This window comes from Heterocephalus glaber, unplaced genomic scaffold (genome assembly GCF_053883595.1).
Source record: "Heterocephalus glaber isolate CG9 unplaced genomic scaffold, H.glaber_assembly_v1.0 deba00001550, whole genome shotgun sequence".
Taxonomy (NCBI): domain Eukaryota; kingdom Metazoa; phylum Chordata; class Mammalia; order Rodentia; family Bathyergidae; genus Heterocephalus; species Heterocephalus glaber.
Genome location: NW_028258343.1, coordinates 16,591,939 through 16,616,524, shown reverse-complemented (window position 1 = coordinate 16,616,524; position 24,586 = coordinate 16,591,939). Strand labels below are relative to the sequence as shown.

The 24,586-nt window shown below is 38.4% G+C and overlaps 1 protein-coding gene across 12 annotated transcripts in view; it reads right to left on the bottom strand.

Moving 5' to 3' along the window:
• Positions 1-24,586, bottom strand: part of Ptprk (protein tyrosine phosphatase receptor type K) — a 520,627-nt gene that overhangs the window by 224,898 nt on the left and 271,143 nt on the right. For all 12 annotated transcript variants that reach the window (XM_087190287.1, XM_087190284.1, XM_087190286.1 and 9 more), the window contains one exon: positions 16,340-16,514. In XM_087190287.1, coding sequence (XP_087046413.1) covers positions 16,340-16,514 — 175 coding nt within the window. The remainder of the gene's footprint in view (positions 1-16,339; positions 16,515-24,586) is intronic.

Below are 24,586 nucleotides of genomic sequence, written 5' to 3'. Positions count from 1 at the left end.
GTGCCAGCTTCTGCTTAAATATCAACAAAACTCTCTTACACTTGGTAAACTCTGGACCACGTGTGCTTATTAATGGACATGAGAGAGTATGATTATACACGTTTGTACCAGTTCATCAGACTCTGAGTAAAAACATGAATGCCGGTCATAAATAATTTTTAAAATACTCTGACAATTATTTAGGGACCCATCTCCCATCTCCTGCTTCTCTACTGAGAATAAGGGCTGTAAAATGGCAAGTCTTAGCTATAATGCTACTTATCAAGGCAACATAAGGTTAAAAACAATAGCCAAGCAATTTAAAGAAAATACATTGTTCCTAGAGTGAGAAGGTAATAAATAATCCTGGTACTGTAGTATTTAGCATCATGGAAATTTAGGTGGAAAACCCTCACAAATCTGGTTCTTGCTCACATTTATGTCAATCTTGCAGTAAGCAGCACTTTTCTGGGTGCTTTAGCTGGTTTTGTAGAGCCTAGGGTGACCATGACGAAAAGGAAAATGACGAGACAGCTAGAGTCATACTCTGGGGCTGTCCCCTGGTGCCACACGAAACAAGTCTGCCACGGCCCAGGGGCACCGTGGATACAAAGAGATGCTAAGAACTGTTGTTGAAATCAACCAAATAATATACAAAACTTCCTTCCGAGGCTGTCCCACAATGTAAATAACATGAATTGGTGTCTATTACTACAATTTATACTAAATACTTACACTCCTGTTCACTACATTTTAGTGAACCAGAAAGAAGAATAAATGACTGGGCCATCAGTTACAGAAATAAGCTTAGCAACTGCAGCTACACTCTTCACGGCCAATGGTCATGGAACCTGAAGACATTTAAAGCCAAAAATGTCACGGGGGTGGGGAGCATGTCCTGTTTATCGACATGTCCCATGTAAAAGCAAAGTCACACTGCCAGATCACATTTTAGTTTTGATATCATTGTTACTAATTAAACCTCAAATGGTTCCTTTTAGTTCGAAATAAGCAGCAGCAGCACAAATGGAACCTTTACAAATTTCTCGGATCCTCCATGACAGGAAGGCAGCTGAATAAAAAAATTACAAAATAAGCAGAGGGACATATAAATATAGATACAGATTAGATATAGATATGAGTAAAGATTAGCTTTCCTTATCTACTTATGGGACCATGAGACCCAAAAGCTTGTGTATTTTATTCTTTTTCATTCACTCTATCACCAACAAACACAATGATTACCCTAGAATAAGTGCTCAACAAGAGTAATCTAATCAGTGAATAAATTAGTAATTTTGTTTGTAATAAAACTTTTATTATTTAAAGTGACCTAAAAGCAAATAATAAATGTTTGGTGATATTTAAAATAACTATTTCATTTTGGTGCTTCAGCAACATTCTTTTGCAAGAATCAAAGTCACTGGCCCCGTTCAGCAAGAAGCCACACACCCCTAGGCTGGCAGAGGACGGGTGCTGGCAATGGAGAAGGTATTTGGCAAAATAAGCTGTGTGTCTTGTCCCGCGCCTCAACCATTTGATCAAGGCAGTGGAAACGACAAAACACTTTATTGCCAGTAGAAAAAATGAGATTTTATTTACCATTATTTGCTTAATCCCACTGTTGATAAATAAGCCATTTTAAGTAATACATACAGGAGGATAAAGGAAGAGCAAATTCAGGTGTTGGAGAATGTTTTGCTCAAAAATTTGCAATTTTTTATAATCATCCTAAATGTAGTTTCTCATAAGACCATAGGCTCAAGATGATGAAAGGTCACTGCTATACTGCCAAATGCATTTTTTATGAGATAAACTCAATTATAAGTGCTGCAACTATTCCAGCCACAATTTAGACATAGAATCCAATTATCCATTTCATTTTCATTTATACCTCACGGGCGAGATCATTTATCATGTTTCATGATAATGATCAGTAGACACATGGAAAGTGATTTCTGGAGGTAACAAATTACCTACCATATTAGCATAGCTTACAAGTTCCTGTCAACAACTACTGTGCATAAATATGAGGTAATTAAATTTACAATGTGCAAGAGTGTTTGATATGCTACTTGCTTCCTTCCCCACTGCCAAAAATCTGGGTCGCTAAACGCAGCAAACCCGTGTGGTTGCAAATCAGGAATCATTATGCCCCAGAATTCAACAGGTAGATGGTATGCAGTGGCTCCAACTGCTGAGATACACATTTCATCATGTGGTATTATTACTTCTCGCCACCACGCCATCCATCATCACTGTGGAGACAGCTTGGAATGATCGTCCTGGCCCCTCACATCACTGCTCCGTGAACTCTGTCTCATCCATCTTCTGCATCATTCCTGATTCACAGCTAAGTATCCTTTCCTGCCTGCAAAACCAAGTGTGAACCTGTAATGTCTTTAACCTACAGCCCCTCTCTAATGGTAATTGATTTCTCTTTATCATGGAGACACTGTGCAGGAGAGTAGCCATGGTTGCTGAGGCTGAAAGATGATTTTGAAGAGATGTGATGTACAGAATTCCAATACTTACAGGGAAAGGCACTTTTAAGTCTTCAGAATTTTGTTAGTGTTTCTATTTTAATATTTATTCCTAAAACCAAGAAACATAGCCATAGAGAAAAGCAGGCCCTGATGCCTCTAGTGCCCAGTTACACCAAAATGAAAAGACATCATAGGACATATTTCAATCAGAAAACTATTCAACAGAGTTTCACAAATCTATGAATATCGAAATATGAATATATTTAATATGTTGAAATTACAAGACATGTTTATTGGGAAGGCAATGCAAAGAAGAATTTAAAGTTCGATGCAAGCATATAGGTGAAAACTACCTTATAGAATAAGCCTCTTACCACCTCCAATTCTCTTCATCCCCACTGATTGCTAAGAGAACCTTCAAAAATGATACCAGTAACGCGGCGGTGGTTGGTATACCAAAAACTATCCAGGACTAAAGGTTTTAATTCAGTTTTGTCTGAATGTTGTTATAAAAGTTTAATAAATCAAAATGATCAAAATGTTCTCAGTGGCAGGTTGGGATTCAGTTTCCAATTCAAATTCTCTTTAATATATGGCTTCTCTGACATCTTGCATTTCCAGCATCCGTAGTGAATGCCAAACACCCTGCTTTTCATCATTACCATGAATCAACCAGGCTGGTCATGGCACCTACTTCTCAGCAAAACTGCACAAGACACAGAAATGTCAAACCTGGTGGGAGTTTTAACATAGGAAAATTATGACAGGTAGGAACTCTTTATATACCCGTAAGTCAATATTTTCATATCACCTGCTGCAGTGAATGACATTCTCAGAGGATTGAGAAACGCTGTTGGCCAAAAGACCTACAGAGAAAAATCTCACTCCCTCCAAACTTTAAAAAAATTCTTGTAAGAAATTGATCCAGAAGAATTGTTATCAGGAACACTCAAATGCTGAAGAGTAAATGATGAAGTCTTTAGAGAATTTGCTTTATTTTCATCAAGTAAAAAGTTTTGCAGAGAATCAGAAAAAAGATTTTCCTTAACAGTATTAAATTTATCCATACAGCCACATGAAGCAGTGAGAAAAATACATTTGTAAATTATATCATTCCCATGTAGTTTCATTTACATAATAAACGAAAAGGATGTTCTGATGGACTACACCAGGGTTCTCTTTTAAAATGTTTCATTTTCTTGAATACATGTGCTTTTACCCTAAGCCTAACAACATGAAAACTCCTAGTGTTGGCTGAAGGGTCTGGAATGGAAGCTGACAAAGTGTACAGAAAGTGTGTGCGTGATGTTCCTATCGTTCAGTGCATCTCGTGCCGAATGCTTTTCTAATACACTGTGATTAGTCTAAGTGTTAAGGACGTGTCTGAAGATTCTAAGCTTAGACTTCTCCCCTGCACACCATCTAAAGTTTAAAATTAAAATATCATCTATCCTCTCCACTATGTTCCTCAATATTCTGAAATTAATGTCTATCATACATAATTTCACCCAGAATCCCAAGCTGAAAATCCATCAGTGAACTTCCGAGTCCTCATTCCTCACTGTCCTCCGTGGTGTTTCTGCCACGATCCCATACCAAACCATCTTTCTCCAAACCATGTCCTACCCTGGTTTATCTGAGACAGAGAAGAGCATGTGAATGAGCAACAACGGCAAAACTCCCCCGATTCCCAAATCAAATGCCGTAATACATACATATATTTTAATCTAGCATTCAAATTTGTCCACAGTAAAGCCGCAAAGTAAAATTTCACAGTCTTTTTGGATTTCCTCCCTGAAAAACACTGTTTTGGTCACTGTTTAACCCCAGTCCACAGGGACATGCATTTTCTAATGCTGCTCTCACTACGGTCTGAATCCTGCACATCCACGGGTGTCAGATGAAACCTCAGTCCCTTCTCTGTGCGTTCGCTGGCATCGAAGGCGGCAATGGGGCTGCCCCGTTCTGCCTGGACATGGGATCCCTGCCGTTCACATGGATTGTAGCAGCCACACTGCTTTTGTTTCTCTGACAGTAAACACTTGATTGACTGCAGCTGCTGGACTTCCGTCATGGTGCAGACTAGAGACCCAATCATGAATGAGCAAGAGGGAGCATTCCTTGAACTCACTGACTGAATACAGGAGGCACTGTCAGGGATGCAGTGTGTCTCTGAAGGTAGGAGATAGCCCTGCAGGCAGAGGTCAGGGCCCGCAGTAGTGGAGAAAGAGGTGCACTAGAGCGAGTGCGGGAGGCCACTGGCCCTGGAGCTCGGTGTGCAAGGGAAGGGCTCCTGTGACTGCAGGTGACCACAGCAGAGCCAGCTGGGCCTTGGAGACCGTGAGGCACCCTGGAATTTGCAGGCACGTGCAGGAAGTCACCGGAAGCGGACGAAGCATGTCCTGACTTCTGTGTCCCACCTACGGGGCCCTGCTAGCTGCTTGGTGCGGACTGACGTGGGAGAGGCCGGTAAGGGAGGCTTTGACCGAAGCGCAGGACACAGAAGAGGGTGACCGGACACAGTGGAGGCAGCGAAGGTAATGCAGAGGGCAGGACTCCCAGAGCATGCGCAGAAAACAGGAACTCCAAGACAGTGGCAAAGTCCGCAGTGCATGTATCTACGCGCTGAGAGGCGTCACGGCCAAACCCCAGAGACGACTCTAGTTCTGCACGTAAGAGCTCTTAAAAACTCAGAGCTACCCGGGCCGGGGATTTAGCTCAGTGGTTTCGCTGCCTGCTGCACAAGCTTAAGGACCCAAGTTCGATCCCCGGTAACTCAAAGCTACCCAACTTTGGAGAAAAAAATGTGTGTGAGACAAAAATCAATGAAGCAGGCACTCGGAAGACACTGAAGCAGGAGTGTTCTCAGGCGCACTAGCTGGACGAAGAGAGTGGGAACCCGGAATGGTGGCCCCGGGGACATCAAGAAGGATCAGTTCCTGGGATTTGCCCCTCAGCGGAAGTCAAGTCCTGGGAGTGGGCTGGCACGGTAGCGGGAAAGTAGCAATGGAACCCGCCGCGTCTACACAGAGTTGAAAGAAGACACCAGTGACAGCTATGAAGATGTGAATGCCAGAAGGGATAAACTCTCTTCCTTCAAAAATCCCAGGAATTCTTCTTGCTGGGGAGCAGGGTCTTCACCTGTGGTTCAGGCTGGCCTTGCACTCACTATGTAGCCCAGACTGGCCTCAAACTCACTGCAGTCCTCCTGCCTCAGCCTCCCAAGTGCTGGGTTACAGGAGTGAACCACCACGTCAGGCTGCCTTGTTTCTTTGTTTCAATACAATCACAGGTTATGTACCATCACAGCTAAATCAGGTTCTAAATCCCACAACATAACAAAAAAACAAAAAAATATTCTTAAGGGTCAGAAAGCAGAAATTGGAGAGGAAAAGAAAATTATCTTACAATATATTCAAAAGTTAAAAAATAATGCTGTCCCTATAGTTGAGATGGCAATGGAGTATATGTATGGGTCATAATTTCTGTAAAACACATGAGCACGAAGACAATGCTGCATAGCAGGCTGTGTAGACCTAGGTGGTGGGGAAAGCTGTTACATATTTTGTGGCATTCTTTAATCTCTGTCAGTTTGCAGTCCCCAAATCCTCACTTTTAAAACAGAAAGGGCAAAACTTTACTCAAAAAAAAAAACTAAACTAAAAATAAAATAAAATTCATGTTGAGATCTAGCAAAATATAAATGTTTATATTTACCTTTTTATTGCTCTTATGCTCACTTTTAATTATTACTAAATTAGATATCTCTTGGAAAAGGGGAAACATCACTTACATTAACACAGACGGGAAGGCAAGTAGTTTCCATGGTGCCATGATAACTAGTAAACAAGTTGGTTCTGACTAATTTATTGAGAATATGTAAGAATATATTATCCTGTACCTTCTTGGTAAGAACTCTAAACAACATTTTGCAAATGTTTTTGGTTTTCTGAGCTTGGCTTTGTTTGTAGTTTTATTCAGATTCAACTTCCTGATTATATTATGCTAGTAAGCTAAATGTATATTCACTAGCTTTTAAAAATATTGTAACTTTTTTTTTTTGGTACCAGGGATCGAACTTGGGTCCTTGCGCTTGCGCAGCAGGTGGCGAAACCACTGAGCTAAATCCCCAGCCCCAAAATATTGTAACTTTTTAAGTGGCAAAACTGAAAAACCCACCCATACATGGCTCTCTCAAAGATGAAGTGTGGAGAAATAAGAACTGAAGAACTACACCCAAGGAAGTAGTCCCTCCACCACGGAAACGGCCATCTTTACTCATTGTACCAACACCACTGTGGATTACCCTTCACTCTCAGTGGTTTGTTTTAATCTCGAAGCTACAGAGCTTGGCTTAGTTAACATTCCATACAATCCTTACAGTGTAGAAGTGTTCACCACATTAGGTTCAGAAAAATAGCTGCTTTGGTTTCTTTGGTTGGATGCTTTTTATTTGTTAGAGAACCTTTGTTTTCTTCCAGAATTAAACATGTGACCAAAATCTAAGTCAAAATTCTATGGCATGACAATAATTCTACCGTTTTCTATTGAGCCAAGGTACAGGTTGCTCCAGGGCTCAGCCCGCGTTTGCTTTTCTTTGGTGTTCTCAGTGACTGCTACCACTCAGCCAGGGCTGCTCGCTGATTTTTCAGTGAAGTTTCAAAGGAACCCAGAGGGACTGAAAAATCTTAGTACAAATTGACTTTGCTGCTTTCTTTTGAGTTTGGGATAAGGGAAAGAAAAATAGTGATCAGGAAGCAGTATATAAATAACAAAGGCACTGTAAGTTCTTGAGGTAGATACAAGTCCCTTGGTAGGGGTGGGATCAAATTAAACTTATCACGAACACCAACAGCAGAGAATTGAGAGTCTCGGAAGGAGGATAGATACCTATTATTAGCACTCTGAGATCAAATTCCCTTGAGTTGCAGAGAAATAATTATTTGGCATGCAAATGATTTTATTTCTCCCTTGAATCTTGGTGAATTCTTGATAAGAAAGGTCCAACAAAAGCCAACTCCCGGGAGACTCGCTTCATAAAGCAGAAAGCAGTGACCAGACCCTTGGCTGCTACGCATTCTGCTGAGCTACAGTGAACTCCCCACAGAAATACGCAGGCGCCCTCAGGAAAAGGACTCTCATGGCATTTTTATTTCTCAACATTACAGAAAATACACAAAATGAAAATAATCACTTAGGCAAAAATAACTGCTGTAGTCTATCATTCTTGTAAAGTAGGTATGAAAAAATTCACAGGAGAAGAAAAGTAGACAAAAATATTGAAACAACAGTACACAGAAGAGAATGGACTAGAGGTTCTGTAATAATGTTGAGCTCTGGTTAATATTAATACTAAACGTACAACCCATTATTCCCCTATTACTTTTCAATAAAAAGAACTATACTATCATTATTTTTAATGCTTTTCATTGTTGGACAAGGCATTATTCCTAAGCTCATTATAGGAACGATTCAAATCAATACCCAGTTTGGATTGTACAAAGGTAGAATATCAGAAATAAGAACATCTAGTATTCATTTGCTCATTTAGAATTTAAATATGTACCACACATCTTAAACACTGAATCATCTGAATTACAAGTAGGTATGATGAATGAAGGGAGACTCCAAATATTTCTTTCATCAAACTCAAGAGTAGCAAAGTAAAAATTTAAAACATGAGGGCTGGGGATTTAGCTCAGTGGTTTCCCCACCTGCTGCACAAAGGCAAGGACCAGAGTTCAATCCCCAGTACCAAAAAGAAAAAAAATTTAAAATATGAGACTTCGGTGTCACCTCAAACATTAAGACAGTGATATCCATTGAGAGCATGTGCTTTCCTAACTCTATAAGGGTATTTGGAGAAAATGAGTACGTGATTTCCACGTTCTCTGAGACTTTCATTCTGTTTTAGTTTTTAAAACACAGGTGTTTAAATTGCATTCACTGAAATAACTCCAAACTTCCCATTCAGTTGACTAGTATTCAAAATAAAAGGAAAAGGAATTTCCAAGTCACCATTAAGTAAAAAGATCTTTATATGAATTCATGAATCTGACAGCTTTGCTATGAAAACTCGTTAAAAATCAATACTGTGTAATATTAAGTGGACTGCGGAAGGCAGGGCACTAGAAATTCCATGGCCTTTAGCCACCAACTAGCAATGCATCAGTAAAGCATGTCATGTTCACCACTTGCAGAATACCCTTCTTACTCATCTAAAAATGAAATATTCAGACTTGACTGTTTAACAGGTATGTACAGGAAGACTAGAATGTTGGTCAAGTCAAGATTATTTGTGAAGGGAAAATTATTTTAAATGAAAATCACCTTCACTAGTTCCTTTGAGAAAGGAAGGCAACTGGTTCAAACGCTATCAATTAAAATTGGCACCCTCACTTCCGGTACCTCAGCAAATCTGCTGGGGGATGTGGCCCACCGCCCATCTCCTGAATCAGCTGCAGGTAGCCGACTGCTCTGACTTCAACTAAACAATTTTCTTTGTTAGTTTTGGTAAAAATATTGAGTGTCTTGATGTAAGGGTTGCACTGGTGCTAAGTAAGCAAATATGAACTAGACAGGGTTTGATGAAATGAAAATAATTAAAATACAAGCAGAATCTAAAAAGTTCAGGTGCAAATCTTATGTTAGTTTTAACTTTTCTTCTTCAAAAGTGTACTGGTACTGGTAGTGGTACTGGCAGTGGCAGTGGTAGTGGTACTGTTACTAAGCAAGTGGTATCATTAATAACTCACCACAGACCAAATAAGCTACGATGAACTTATGACCAAATGACCCATATCATTGCTTGACTTAGTGCAGTAACACCCTTTTCCAATATTACCATATTCCAAAGTCTGTACATTATTTGAGGGTCAGTTGTCCCTTCTCTTAAAATATTTCTTCATTAACCATCTCACCTAACTGAAGGAGTAACTACTCCCACTTACGCTGTTTGTCTCTACTGGACATTCTAGTTAATTCTCCCATATCCAGCCATCTTTTTTTTTAATCTTTAAAGGGAGTGGAGTGGGGAAGAGAATTGTGGGAGATAGTATCGTCTTAGTACCCAAGTGTGTGAGAACAAGGAAACATAACCACATGGTCATCCTGTGATTATGGCGTGAGCTTGGATATTAGGGTAGAATCTAAAACCACTGACTAGAGTAAAGAAATGCAAAAACCTAGAAACTTAATGACTAGGCCAAACAACCCCAAAGCCTATCTCTGTGCCCCTCTTCCAGTTATACAAGTCAGTGAATATTCTCAATTTTAAGCTGGCTTATACTGCCTTGCAAGGCAAAGAATCAATATCAATCTGAATTTTTTATAATTTTAAACACCAACTCCAATGTATACTTTGAGTAGGTCTGTGTGAATGGATTGATATTGACCCCAATTGGCAGCCAGGAGTCACTGTTATTTGTTATAAGTAGATAAATATATTAACTTAATACTTATATCTAGAGCATTTTGATAGTGCTTAATAGTTGACATTGATATGTAAAAATCAAAGCACTAACAATAAAAAAAATACTGTGCCTTTCACATTAAAAACTTAAGAGGTTATTGTAGTTCTGCTGGTATAAAAATGCTTTACATAACAACCTAACAAGCAATCAGAATACAAACTGAGTGTCACTACGGCAATCAGAGAAATTTTAGAGTTTATTGTGGGTCAGCTGATTACAGGTGTTAAGTGGGTTTTGGATTTAGACGGGGAAAAGATGACCCCAAATGAGGCAGAGAATGGGTAAAACAATCTACAACGTGGAATAGATGATGCTTTATGTGTGAAGTTGGCCAACACTACTTCAATATGTCTTTCACATTTTCTACACTCCAATTTTGGAGTATCGCTGAACAAAAAAATGTCTCCTGTTCAGTTTGTCTCTATAAAAACTTCTTGGTCAGTAAAGACTGCCTTCCACAAACTGCACAAGCTATCATTACTCAGGACAATTGGGAAGCAACACCAAAGTCATGGCAACCTAAATTCCATCTCACTGCCACATCTGGTTCTTTCAGTGGCTATGGGAACATACAGACCAACACTCTTCAGCATGAGAATTTCGCAGGGAAACTTTCACTTACAGCCAACAGCAGCAAGAGAGCCTTAAGCACACCTTGTCACTTTCAGTTTAAGAGAAAATGCACTAATAGACTATTACCCATGGGTCATCTTTGACAACAGGCAATACTATGCCAGATCTTATTAAAGACTACTCGTATCACTGCCCCAAAAATTTCCTTTAAAATTACCATCTTTTGTATCTATGTAACAGGATGTCAGCTTTAAAAGTGCCAATGAGAGATAGGACTTGTCATCCTAGTTAATTTTCAGGTCTGTTTCAGCACCAGGACAGCTGACTCCAGGGGTATATTTTTGGTTAGCAATATTTATTTGGTTATTTGGTGGAAGAACAAGAAATCTTATTCATTTATATTGGTTTTCCAATAAAGCAGCAAGCAAGGTATTATCTGTCAGTATTAGATTTAGATAATAAAATCTGTTAAAAAAAACTGTCATAACTATCAAAATACATTTCTGCAATTTTGGCAGACTCTGGATAACACATTTGAAGCCCTATTATATTTGAAATCAACCTCATTAATATAAAGTCTAAAATTATATACTTAATGGAAGGACTTTCTATAAAAAGTAAGATAAAGGCAAAATTTTCCATGAAACTTAAGGATCTTCTGTTTATATTTTAATGAAATAATGCAGTTATCTTCAAGTAAAGAACAGTAAGCTTTGATAAAATAGTTAAATCTACTTCTTAACATAAGCAAAGGAGAACTGGTGAGCACTAATTCACCTGGCATTCAGGAGCTCTGGGTTCCTTCCACAGCACCACCCCCCAAAGAAGATAAACAAGAGACATCTACCAGTGATAAAATTATTTGCTTTTGAATGAAGGCAAAACAAGCCTATACATAAGAAAGAACTATATCTATACACAATGGACTTGGATAAAAGTAACAGCACTGTCTTGTACAAGCTACCCACTAAATACAGCAAGGGCTAATTTTTCACAAATCTTTGCATATAACAATATATGCAAAAAGAAAAGTTTAAAAATTACAAGAAAATCATATACAGGTACAACTAAATGTGTAGCTAAATATGTGCGTAACTAAATATACACAGTAATGCAGAGAAGCTCAGCCAGTCCCAGAACCTGAAAGGACGCTCTCCGCCTCCATCCCAGGCTCCCAGGGCAGAGAAGCTGAGCCGGTCCCAACACCCGGAAGGAAGCTCCCCCACTGCCATCCCAAGCTCTTAGGGCAGAGAAGGTGAGCCACGTGGGTGCCAGAAACACACCCCCGCCCCCCTGTGGAAATGAGAAAACACATAAGCAAGCCACAAAAACAGAGTTCCAGATCACCTACAGCAACCCCAAAGGGAAACGAGATGGAACAATCTGATACTCAACCACCTGGACTCTCTGAACTGGCAACAAAAGAGGATCTGGGAAAAATGAAATCAGAAATAGTTACTCAGATAACAGCAAAGATTTTGCTCATGGTGCAAGACATGATTAATAAATCTAGAGAGGACACAGATAAAAAAAATAGAGGATCTGAGGAACATGATGGAATCCCAACATAGGAAAAAAATGGAATCCATAAAACAGATACAAACAGATTTCCAAGAGATTAAAAACTCCATCGAAAGTCTGCACAGCAGAATGAACTAATGTGAGGATAGAATTTCACATATAGAAGATAAGATTGCAATTAGTGACCAGGAAAAGAAAATTTGCTTTAAAATTGTAAGGGAACATGAGAAATCAATCCAGCAGCTGCTAGACGATGCAAAGAAGAATAACATAAGACTGATTGGAGTCAATGAAGAAAGAGGAGAGAGTGCAGATGACATTAAACAACTGTTCACAGAAGTGATGGCAGAAAACTTCCCAAGGAGGGGAAAAGAACTTGACATACAGATAAGCGAGGCATATAGGACTCCAGCTAGCCTTAACCAAAAAAAATCTACACATAGGCATATAATAGTTAGGATTCCAGAAATCCAGCAGAAGAACAAAATTCTACAAGCAGTGAGAGAAAAGAAACAAATCACATACAAAGGAAAGCCCATCAGAATCCCAGCAGACTTCTCAATGCAAACCCTCAAGGCAAGAAGAGCTTGGAGTGATGTATTTCAAGCCCTAAAGGAAAACAGCCTCCAACCCAGATGGATGCACCCTGCAAAAATATCTTTCAAAATTGATGGAGAAATAAGATACTTTCATGATAAAGAGTACCTCAGGAACTTCATGAATACCAAACCAGCACTCCAAAAAATTTTAGACAATACCTAGGAAAAGACAATGAGGATCACAACCCTAGGAAGCCCAGCAGAATGAATTCATTGGGTGTGACAAATTAAAGGCAAAGGGGAAGAATCCAACAAAAAGAAAAAGTCATGACAAGGCTTTTAAAACTTTAAACTTCCTCTCCCTAATGAGTGTATAATTCAATCTTATTATTGTACTGATTAGTATTTTTCTGATTCTAGAGTTGCACACCATTCCTTGTGCTATACTGGCTATTTACCATCTTCTTATGTCTACATTTTAACTGGGTTGTCTATTAATAAGCTCTAAGAATTCTTTATATATTCTGGTCATAGGTTATATGCATTGGAAATATGGTCTGTTTAAGGACTACTTTTCATTTTAATGATGTCATTTAAAGTTCTAAATTTTGATGGAGTCTCATTTATCAATTTTTTTCTTTTAAACATCACATCTTTTGTATCCTAGGTAGTTCTTGCCTACCCTGAATTCATAAATATTTTCCCTTATAATTTCTTCTTAAAGTTTTATACTTTTAGGCTTTCTTATTCAGGTTCATAAATCCCTTCAAGTTATTTTCATGTATGGAAAAAAAGGGTTGAGGTTAATTTTTTATATACAGATACCAGGTATTCTAGTGCCATTTGCTAAAAACACTATCTCTTCCTCGGCTCTTGAATTGAGTTTATATTCTATAAAATGCTAATGTTAAATAATCTTTCAAAACTTAGTGGACCATATATGTGTGGTTCTATTTCTACATTCTCTGTTTTAGTCCAATGATCTATATGTCTTTCCTTACACCAACACTGCCTTGATTACTGTAGCTTTAGAAGAAGTCTTAAAATTAGGTACTAAATGTCTTCCAACACTGTTTTTGTTTTTGTTTTTAACTTTTCTAGGTCCTTTGTACTCGTAAATAACTTTTAAATTTCAATATTTAATTCTTCATTTATAGCAAGTATACACAGACCTGAATTTTTATATATACCTTGTGTTTTCTAATCCTGCTAAATTCAAGTACAAGTTCTAGGGGCTCCTAGAGATTTCTTAGTATTTTCTCTGTAGATGATCATTTCATCTACATATAAAGATTTTACTTCTACCTTACCAATCCTATCCTAATTGTGTCATTTTATTGCCAGATTATTTTGGTGGGGACTAGGTTTCAAAGTTTAATGGACAGATAAAGAGTAAGCATATCTGCCCTTGTTCCCCACCTTAAGGAGAAAGCATTGTATCTTCTCCATTTATATAAGGCATTCTTGCTGGAAGTATGGAGTACATGTCTTTAATCTGTTGAGAAGGTTCTGTTCTACTTCTAGTCTCTTGATAGCTTTTACCATGAACAGCTGTAGAATTTAGTCCAATACTTTTTCTCCAACTAGTGACAGGATCATATGGCTTTTTCCTTTCCTCTGTTAAAATGATGACTTTTGGGGTGAATCTTCCAATGCTGCCATCCCTATAACAAAACCACTTTCTACATCCTGCCAGATCTGACTTCCAATAGTTTGTTTTGTTAAACAAATTTCTATCTATGTTCATACTTTTTTCTTCTATTATCTTTATCCAGTTTTAGGATTAGCACAATGTTGAGGTCTAAAATGAGGGCAGAAGTGTTCCTTCTTTTTTCTGCTTTAATTGTTTGATATAATTTATCAGTTAAAATGTTTATGAGCCTGCTGTTGTCATATAGGTAGGTTTTCAAGCTGGGAATATAATTTCTTTAATAAGATTTTTGTAATATGCTTTCTATATCCTTTTAAATTCTGTAAAATCTGTGGTAATGTCTCCTAGATCTTAATATTGTACTTTAAAAAATGTATAACTGATATTGTGTAACAGGAAGAAAAGGTCTAAAAGAGCCGTGGGAATTGGGAGGGGTAGGGGAAGGCAAAAAAGGGAAAGGAAAAAATATGAGAAGAGGAAAAAAATGGAAACAAGGTCTTTGCAAATAGGAAGGGGTGGAGGGGGTGAAGGGAGGGCAAGGGAAGGGGGAAAAAAAATAAGAATCAAGAGACTCATGTAAAGGTACAAGATCCCAATGATGACTGTAACTGTATTTTATACCTAAAATGTACCAATAAAGTTAATGGCAAAAATATACACAGTAATATGTAGAGTATATGTATATAGACATAGAACAACATATCACATATAATACACCTGTGTACATTAATATATTACATACTTAATTAAGTTTATATTATTTAAGGTATCCCAAAGCACCCTAGGTGCACTATTGGGAAGCCATCCATTTCGCGCCTGCGTGCTGTGAAGTCACACTCAGTATTTAAATGATTGGAATTGAGTGTGATAATAGCACACCCATCTCCTATAACCACAGTGTATTCATTGACCTGGAGATCTCCCAAGGAAACCCACAGGTTTCAAAATGAGGCTCAGGCGACTGAGACGCGTGGCAAAGATGAGCACATGCTCTCATGTGAGCATGGCAGCAGTTGTTTCTCCATCGGAAACCCAGAGGCAAGTGTCGTCACGCTCCCACATTTGTTCATACATCTGGGCCACAGCCTCGTGAACTTGCGCAGATGATATAAGCTGACAACAGAGCCGTGAGAAGCTTCACTGGAAACAAACTCCTATTCAACCTACAGAGATTCAGTGTTCTGATGCACCATGCTGTCTCCCAGGACAAGAATTACCCAAGAAGCTAACAGGAGTATTTAACAATGTTAATATGAGACAAAGCTGAGGTGGAACAATGAGTTCATCAGGAAGAGAGAAGAAGGTGGGCTTACATCCTGATTCTGTCTAGTAGCTACTAGACTTTGGGCAAATTACCACATAACCTTAATTTCAATTTCCTTCTCTCTATGTTATTAAAGTTTAAAGTATTAAAATCAAACAGACTTTAAAATAATGAATGTGAAAGACACTCATTATGGAGCATGGTAAAAATAGTAACCTAAGGATGAACAAGTCTTGTGTTTCCTTCCAGCCGCTGGGCCATAGCCCATGCTGGGCTCTTCGGCTTCGGGTGCTGCTTACCCTTCCCCTCCATCAGAACCGGCATGGGGCCAACTTCCTCCAACTTCCAGATCCTGCCTCAAATAAGACACATGCACAAGTTCCCTGATAGAGCAGCAAATTTCAGACGAGTGCAGATGTTTTCCTTAGGGTCGCCCAAACTTCTGTGTTGGGAAGGTAACTTAGGCAGTTTATTATTATGTTCATTTGTGTCAACAATGATTGATGCTTAATACCCTATTCAACAATGCTGTTTTCCTCTAAATTTTCACATGTCTGAAATCCTCATTGGTTTAAGGTTCTAGCTATCACCTTCCAAACCATCCTTCACTAAAATAGCAATCTCGGGTGAAGGTAATATGGCATAAGATGATTTATATGTTTTATCCTATTAAAGCATTGTAAAATAGATTTCTTTTGATCACAAATACTTGTTGGAAACCTGATTGATGAATGTTACAAATACAGACTTAATTTTACCTTAAGACATTATCGGAACTTTTACAATGGTATATCTACAAAGCTGCTTTTGTTCTAATAAAGGCATGCAATTTTATAAAATGAAAACAGTTTTACCTCTCACGATAAGTTGAGCAAAATTGGACACACCAGAACCTCGTTCTGACTGTGTGACACACCGATACAAATCCTGGTCAGCTTTTATCACTTCTTGCAATCTGAAGGAAGCAGCAAATCTTCTGTGATTGATGTTCTTAGTTTGGGCTACAGGTATATCTTCTCCATTTCGTCTCTGCAGACAGAAACCAATCTTTAAAAGCAGGTCCTTAAATCTTTCAATAAATCTAAATCATTTTAGCAAGCTATTAATATCTGTGACAAATCACTCTTGTTGCTAAATTAGAAGGAAAATGTCTATGTAGACCCATACATTTTTACCATTGTTATTCATTCTGGAAAAGGATGCAGGTAAATACCAGCATTCATTTAAGGTTGACATTACCACCAGTAATTTGAGTTTTCTGTAAAATTGCTATGTTGGGATATGTGCGTTAACAGAAGAGCAAATCATTCACTGCCAACATCCTCCCAGAGAACACGTACTCGCTTTGGTAACCTTTCTACTCACTGCCTGTGTTACTCCCCCATAATGAAGAGAAAGGCCCATGTACCTCTGTGTTCCTGTTATGTAGCAAGTATTTGCCACAGAACGACAATAAAATTCTGATGAATAATTTAGAGGCACCACAAACTCTGTACTCTTTGCAAGCTCCTATCTCTTTGGCATTAATGACAGCCACTTTATACATTTTAAAAGAAGTAATCAAAAACCCTAAATGTTAAAGGCATACTTGTCAACTTTCAAAATGAAAACTGAAAAACGTATTTATGATATCAGGGTGTCTCACGCAAAACCAAGAATTGTAAACTATAAAGGAAAAGATTGAAAATTTCAACTACATTAAAATTTATAACTTCTATATGATGAAAGACATTATAAATAAAATGAAAAAGGGGCACAAACTGTGATATTTGTCAAAGATATAACCGTCCAAGGATAAATAGCTAGGATATGTAAAGATCTATAGTTCAATAAGAAAAAAAGATAACCCAATTTAAAAAATGGACAGGCTACAAATGAGAAAATGTGTACAACTAATAACCATGAAAGGGGATTGTTAACTTAAAATTTTAAAGGCTCTTTGTGCCAGAGAGACAAAGGGCAAAGAAAACCCCTAACTATGAGAAAGAGTTGATTATGAACATCCATCATTTCCTGTAGGTGAAATGCTAAGTATCCCTGGTACCTTTTCATAACACTTACATTATCATTTCATAGAAATAGACATGGGAAACCAAAAAGCAACAGAATTTCTGTTGGTCATCTGACGGTAGAATGGTTTTTGAAAATGATTTCTTAATATTTATAAAAGTTAGAAATACACAAACCTCAGCACCCTGCAATTTTATTTCTGTATTTCTGTATCTGAATCGCTATTGTACATGGGGTCAAGGAGATATACACCAGGATGCTGAAATTAGCATCATTTGTAAATATGAGAAAGATCCAAATATTCCTGAGTTTTACTCACTTAAAATACAATGTAACAGTTAATCTAAGAAAACTAGGATACAGTGCACTTATAAAATACAGGACAGCTAATTCTTCAACCAAAATTTAAAGGACTAATTCATAGCTTTTGTCAGTTTCTGAGGTTCAGCAGCCTCAGCACCACTAAATTCAAACCATCAGTATGGTATCATTTGGTTTTTAAAATTTCTATAAACTTAACAACTCTCTGGTACCCACTGGCTCCAGCTTTCCATCAACGGCACTGTGTGTGTGTGTGTGTGTGTGTGTGTGTATTTAAATCTCAAGAAAAAGAAAAAAAATAAACCTTCAGCAAAAAGTAGATAGAAGACCTGAATGCAAAAAGGCTATTTTAAAAATGTTTTCTATGATTTTCTGAGTATTACAGAAGTAGCAATCTATTGTCTTATTACTTATTACTTGCATTGCTGGAGATCAAGTCCAAGGCTTAGAAATAAATACTCAAATGCTAAAGTGCACCATGTGTTTAGTCCCACGTCTCCAGATTTGAAATTATATACAGATATATACATAGTTTGCAGTAGATATGCACATGCAAACGCTTGCTTCCGCAACCTCAGCAAACAAAGCGCCAAGAATGACTTCTCATTTCCTCAGTATTTTCTTAATTCTTCCGTCCATGCCCAGCCATTCTATAGCACTCCTGGTCACTCCCTTGGATAATGAGGAGACAAAGCAGCTTACACCCAAATGTTTTGTAATATAAATCTGTGAAATCATCTAATTTTTTCCCTACAAAACACATAAACAAAAACAATATATTTTTTAAGTTAGCACATCCTCTCCATGCAGTGTTCCTAACTGGATGGCAGAACCACCCATGATGGGGCACTGCTACCCGCCCGTGACTGGTATCCCTCTCACTTATCCCTCCAGCTGCCCAAGACATTTATTTTCTCCAACAGGGTCACCTTGATTTGTGCCACTTATTTCTCGGTTCTTCTGCAGGACCAGCCAATTCTTGCTGCGAGTCCTCTCTATCAGATTTTTGTTTCTGAGCGTGCATTCACCCACCTAAGTCTTTTTACACCACATCTCAATACCCCTCTGCTCTTTCGAAGACTGAGCACCCTCAATTTATCCCTCTCACATCACTGCTCCATCTTTTCACATTCACTGCAGGTGAGCACATTTTCTTTCAGTACAAGGGCTAAATGGAAAAGAATATATTACATATGCAGTCTTTATATGTTGACAATGGAGCCAGGTTATAAATATTCAAAATAACATGTGACGAAACAAATGAGCAATTATGAGATACTCTAAGTTTATCTTTACTTATGCCATTGACAACCAAGCATGTCAGACTGGGAAAAAAATATGAGAAGTTGTAATCAAGAGAAAATGAGATTATTTTTAGTCCTGAAGTTTAGACATCAATATGAATTCTGGAGGTATTTTTGTTTTAAAAATGTGTGCATACATGTCTTAACTATATTCACCGAAACCATCCAGCAATGAGTGCCACTCAGCACTCATATTAGTGCCCTGAAATACAACTTCTCAATAAAGCAGACCAGACCATTGTGGAATAAAGGCTGATGGCAGACATGGGGAAGACAGTTGGGCATCCAGCAAAACTAGGTAGCAAGGAAGCTCTCCACTGCTACTGAAGTCACGACAGAAGACACAGAAGGAAATGGGGAAATTCCCAGGAGCTGAGGATGGGCCAACCAGAGTTTCAAGGTTCGTAGTCACTCAAATCAATCAAAGTCTGTTGTATATGTTTAAATTCACAAGTTCATAAGAATATTAAAAGGCAAAGAAGCAGTCATCTTTGGTTAATGATAGAGAATGATCTCACTAAATTGAAAATTACCAAACAAAGCAAAGTTAAAGCATTTATTCTTATTTCCTTAATGTACTGCATCAGAAGGTAAACACTGAAAATAAAGGGAACTGTCTCATTATCAATTAAACAAATATGGAAAAGAAATGAAAAAAATCATACCAAGAAGAAACATCAGAACATCAAAATTTTCAATCTCCAGAAGAGTAAAGGAAGGTGACCATAAACAGTTTCTGACATCACAAAAAGAAAGGCAAGAGCCCCCTCCTGTAATTGTACAGATCACTATTTGTGATGTTGTCAAAGGGGCAAGCTTGACTTTCGATCTGGCTTCCAATTTGCGGAAAACACAGAGCAAAGAAGAATATGTTTAACTGACAAAGGTAATAGCATACAATCCGCAAAATCAAGAACCTTAGACACCAGGTGGCCTGGGTTCCTCAACAGATAAACTCTGAGCAAAAGAAAGGGAAAGAGGTTACAGATGATAAAAAAAATTAAAACTACAGATGACAGGGCAATTAAACAGACTTTTTAAAGAATACACAAGACTAACCTCGGTGTCTAGGAATACTTTTCTGAAGTCGTGAGAGGGGTCATTTCTGGGCCAGGGAGATAGCTCAGAGCTCCCTGGCATGGAAGACGTGGATGGACCTTTGGGCTGGCCGGCAAAGGTTGCTTCTTGGCCTCTGTAATTTGCTTAGCATGAATTCATGAAGTCATCACATTTTTTTAAAGTTTGGGATAGTTTTCAATGTCCATGTTTTACTGCATAAAAGTTTATCTTAAAGATATCATCTCTATTTATCAGTCTGCTTTCCATCAGGAAGAAAGCAGGCCTTTGCCAGAGTCCCGTGCTACAGTGAGAACGACAGGGCCTCAATGAGAAAGTTGTGCAGAACTGATGTGACACATCTGGAAACACTCTGCACAGGTACAGCGACAGACCATACGTGAGTCCATCGTTCATGCACAGAGAGAGCAGGAACGTGTAATTTATAGGTATCAATAAGAAGAGATCTTTGAGCTTCCATGACTGCCACGCTCTTACAGTCATGCTCTAGGAATAGGCAAGAAAGGCAAAGTATAATCCACACATTATTCATTTGAAATCAAATATGTAATCTGTAGACATTATAGCCAGAGCTTATAAATTATTAAAGAAGGAAAAGAATAAATTGTATCTATAAAGTATTGGACTCTTTATGCAGAACCTCATAAAAAGCCAAGCAAAATGATTTCAGAAACATTTATTAACCTGAAAATTAAGTAGGATTAAACTTTCTGATGTTCATTGTTATACATACACACATCTAAAATGCCAGAAGGTGAAAGATAAACTTGAAAATCCATGAAACACATTGAGTGATTTAATCTCAAGACCTAGCAGTAGAATGCTTTACATAAAACCATACAGGAAAAATATAACACATGAAAAGAATAATACAACTGCCCAAGGAAAAGCAGGCCTGACAAGAGACCGCTATTAGCTACCAAATATAACATGCTCCCTTAAGTGGAGAATAATTAATTACAAGCCAGCCTATACATGAAAAAATCATTACTGCTTAACTGGAGGATAAACAGAGAAAATTAGAATTAAATAGCAAACTAGCATTCAACTGTCAATTTAAGTCTAGAACAGAACGCAAGAAGTCAGAAGTTAGGACAAACACACAAAAACAAGGTCTGAACTCTTCTCACTACTATTCTGTGACCACAAGGTACAGAAAAAGACAGGCTGAAAACAGCAACAATTTAAACTTATTATTTTCAGTGATACAAGAACCTGCCAGAGGTTTTGGCCACAAGCTTCAAATTGTCTTAGCAAACTATAATAAAGTTCAAATAGAGCCAAAAGGAACTGGAATGTCTCATCTTTCAGTCCACTAAGGCTCATTTATATTCAGTTATGAAGGTGAAGAGAGGAAGAAAGTGAACAACGATGCGAACAGACAAAACAGAAACAAAAGCAGAAAGCAAACACATTTAATGTCTTTAAAAAAAACAAAATAATTTAGAAAAGTGTGTTCATTAGTTTGCTTTCACGTCTCCTCAGATTCTGTCAACCAGTACCAACTAGATCCAAAACCCACTGGTCTTTTAATTTCTCTCTTCTTTCTGCTCACAGACGTCCCAATGTCACCACTTCTTCCGGGTGTTCCCCGTGGTCTAGTCTGCCCCTGCCACACTGTGTCTGTCTCTAGGCTCCCCAAGACCCTCCCAGCTCAGTGAGCTGCTCCTCCTCTTGCTTCTGTTCCCCCCTCTCACTCTTGCACCCGAGCTTTCCGCCTCTACATCTGCAGTAGTGACCATGCACACTCCATCTCGCTTTTCCAGGTACCATGTGTACCTCAAGGTCCTGATCAAGTCTTCTCTCATGTTTTCCCCACACACTCCCTCCTTTATTTGGGTGCTCTCATCTTGGAAATGGCCTACTCTTTGATTCTGGGTGGCCTGTCCTTTCTTGGCTATGGGATCATTACTCAGGACTAAAGGGATCTTTTACAGGATTCAGTCTCTGGTCAGGAGGTTCTCCACACTCCCACCAATTCCTTGTCCAGATTATGGTTGGATTCTTCCACGGATGTTAATTTCACTACATGCTGGAGCAGCACATTTCAGATTCCAATAACCCTACAATTACAAAGCTCCTTCTTAAAATTGGCTTATATTATTGATAATACAGCTTCAAAAGAGAAGTCATTATTATACTTCAGGGTCTATACATACCTTGTTACACCCCTCTTGTATATCCCCTATATTCTAAGACTTGAAGAAATCTACCTAGTCTCCCATATATCTCAAAATTTAGGTGTGCAAGGCCGGGTGTGGTGGGACTCCCTTGTAATCCCACCACTCAAGAGGCTGAGGCAGGAGGATCACTGTTAGTTTGAGGCCAGCCTGGGCTACAAAGTGAGCTCAAGGCCAGCCTGAACTGCATAATGAAACCCTGTCTCAAAAAGACAAAAAGACAAAAAGACAAAAAAAAAAAAAAAAAAAAAAAAAAAATATATATATATATATATATATATATATATATATATAAATCCCATTGGCCATTCTGATTTAATTTCCTCATAGTTACTTCATCCTGGTAATTATATACTGCCTTTTTTATTCTAATCTATCAGAAATGTGTCAGCCACTCCTAAAGCCAATTATCTAAAAAAATCATAGAAATTCAGTAAATATTGATGTTAGGGCAGTTTGCATTATATTGTATTCCCTTCATTTTTTCCTTTTTATGGTATGTAATATTAACTGATCACATATAAACATGTTTAATCAGGTTAACTTTGAAAAATTCCCTTCAAATCAGTTTTCACCTACTGTAAACTGAAGTTTCTAGACAAAGCTTAAATTCTTCAAAGAACTTTCCTTCGTTATAGTAAGTGTAAAACCTCTAGATATTTTCTCTAAAGATATACTGTCAGGACAGTAAAGTTTCTGTAGAAATTAAATATACTAAAATATCTGAGTACTTCATTTGATAGGATATATAAACAGGAAATATCAGGCATTGGCTAGTTGGCATTTAAAATAATGCAGTGATGTATTTCATCTGTTGACATTTTTGTGCTTTCATGCTAATTCAGTTTTGTAAACATCACGCTTTGGACCTCCACCACTGCGTAGAAATTTTCACATATACCATAGGAACAAAGCTACCCCGTTTACTTGGACAGGTACAATACTAAGTGGTCAGGAGTTTCAGGTCAACATTTTACTGACCCTCAGCTGGCAAGGGTTGGTACTCCAAGAGCTCAGCCTCTCTATGGTGGTTTTTGGGAGCAATTTGCATCTCATTTTACTAATCTCACTCTCCAATTATTACTCTCAAGCCACTGCTTAAATGATCTGTTGCTCCATAAGGAATGACATTTCCTTTGGCTGTGAAACTGGTGGCATCACATTACACTGGCAGCGCTGGGGCTCACCAAGGGCACAGCAGTGGCTGACATTCCCAGTTCCCATTCTGGCAGGCCTGTTCAGGGGCACCATGCCAACACCTGCGGCGATTACTGACAGATTGGCCCTACTGCCACAGCTTTGATGGCAATCTGCATAGGATTACCCGTCACACATTAAAGAGCTCATTTCAATTCACCAAAACAAATGGTGCCACCAAATCTACCCCCGCAATTCGCTGCTTTCAAAAACTCCACTGTGCAATGTCTCTGCCCAGCTCAATGACACGTGTCTGCCAAGCTCTGGGATGATGGATGGAGTCATTAGCATTTTAGTTGCTACACTGAACCTGAAGCCAAAGCATATGGTTTGACAGATGTTCCAGCAATGGGTTGTATTCGATTTCCCATGTAGGTGTCCAAGAATACTGGACGCTCATGAAAGAATACTAATTTCTAAGTCACAGTACAACCCACGGCAACCCTTTCTCATCCTCAGGTGAGAAGGTTTTCTTAACACAGAACATTCTGAACATGCTGTCTTTAATATTTAAACTGACACTCAGGATTATCTGTGAACCAAATCAAATCATTTCGAATGGGCGAGATGGACAAGGGTACCGGTTATGTTCTTAGACCACTGCCAACTATGGCCAAGAAGCTAGATATCCCAAAAATGTGTCCCATGTTCACTTTTTCCTCCCTTGAGTTTCATTTAGGTTAAAGGTATAGACAGTGAGTTGGAAAGATCTTAACTCATGACATGGATTGTACACTCAAAGCTCAACACCCCAATCGAGACATCAGATATTTACATTACCCGAGAATGTTCCCCTGCCCACTGGCAGGTCAATCTCTATCTCCTGGAAGCAGACAACCACTGTTCCCATGTCTTGTTCTATTTCTACTGAAGGTTCACATAAATAGAATCATACGGCATGCACTTTTGTGTTTGCCTTCCTTTTGACACCATGATATTGCTGAAGTTCATTTATGCTATTGCCTGTACCAACTGTTCATTTTATTTTATTACTATGCAGCATCCCTTTTCT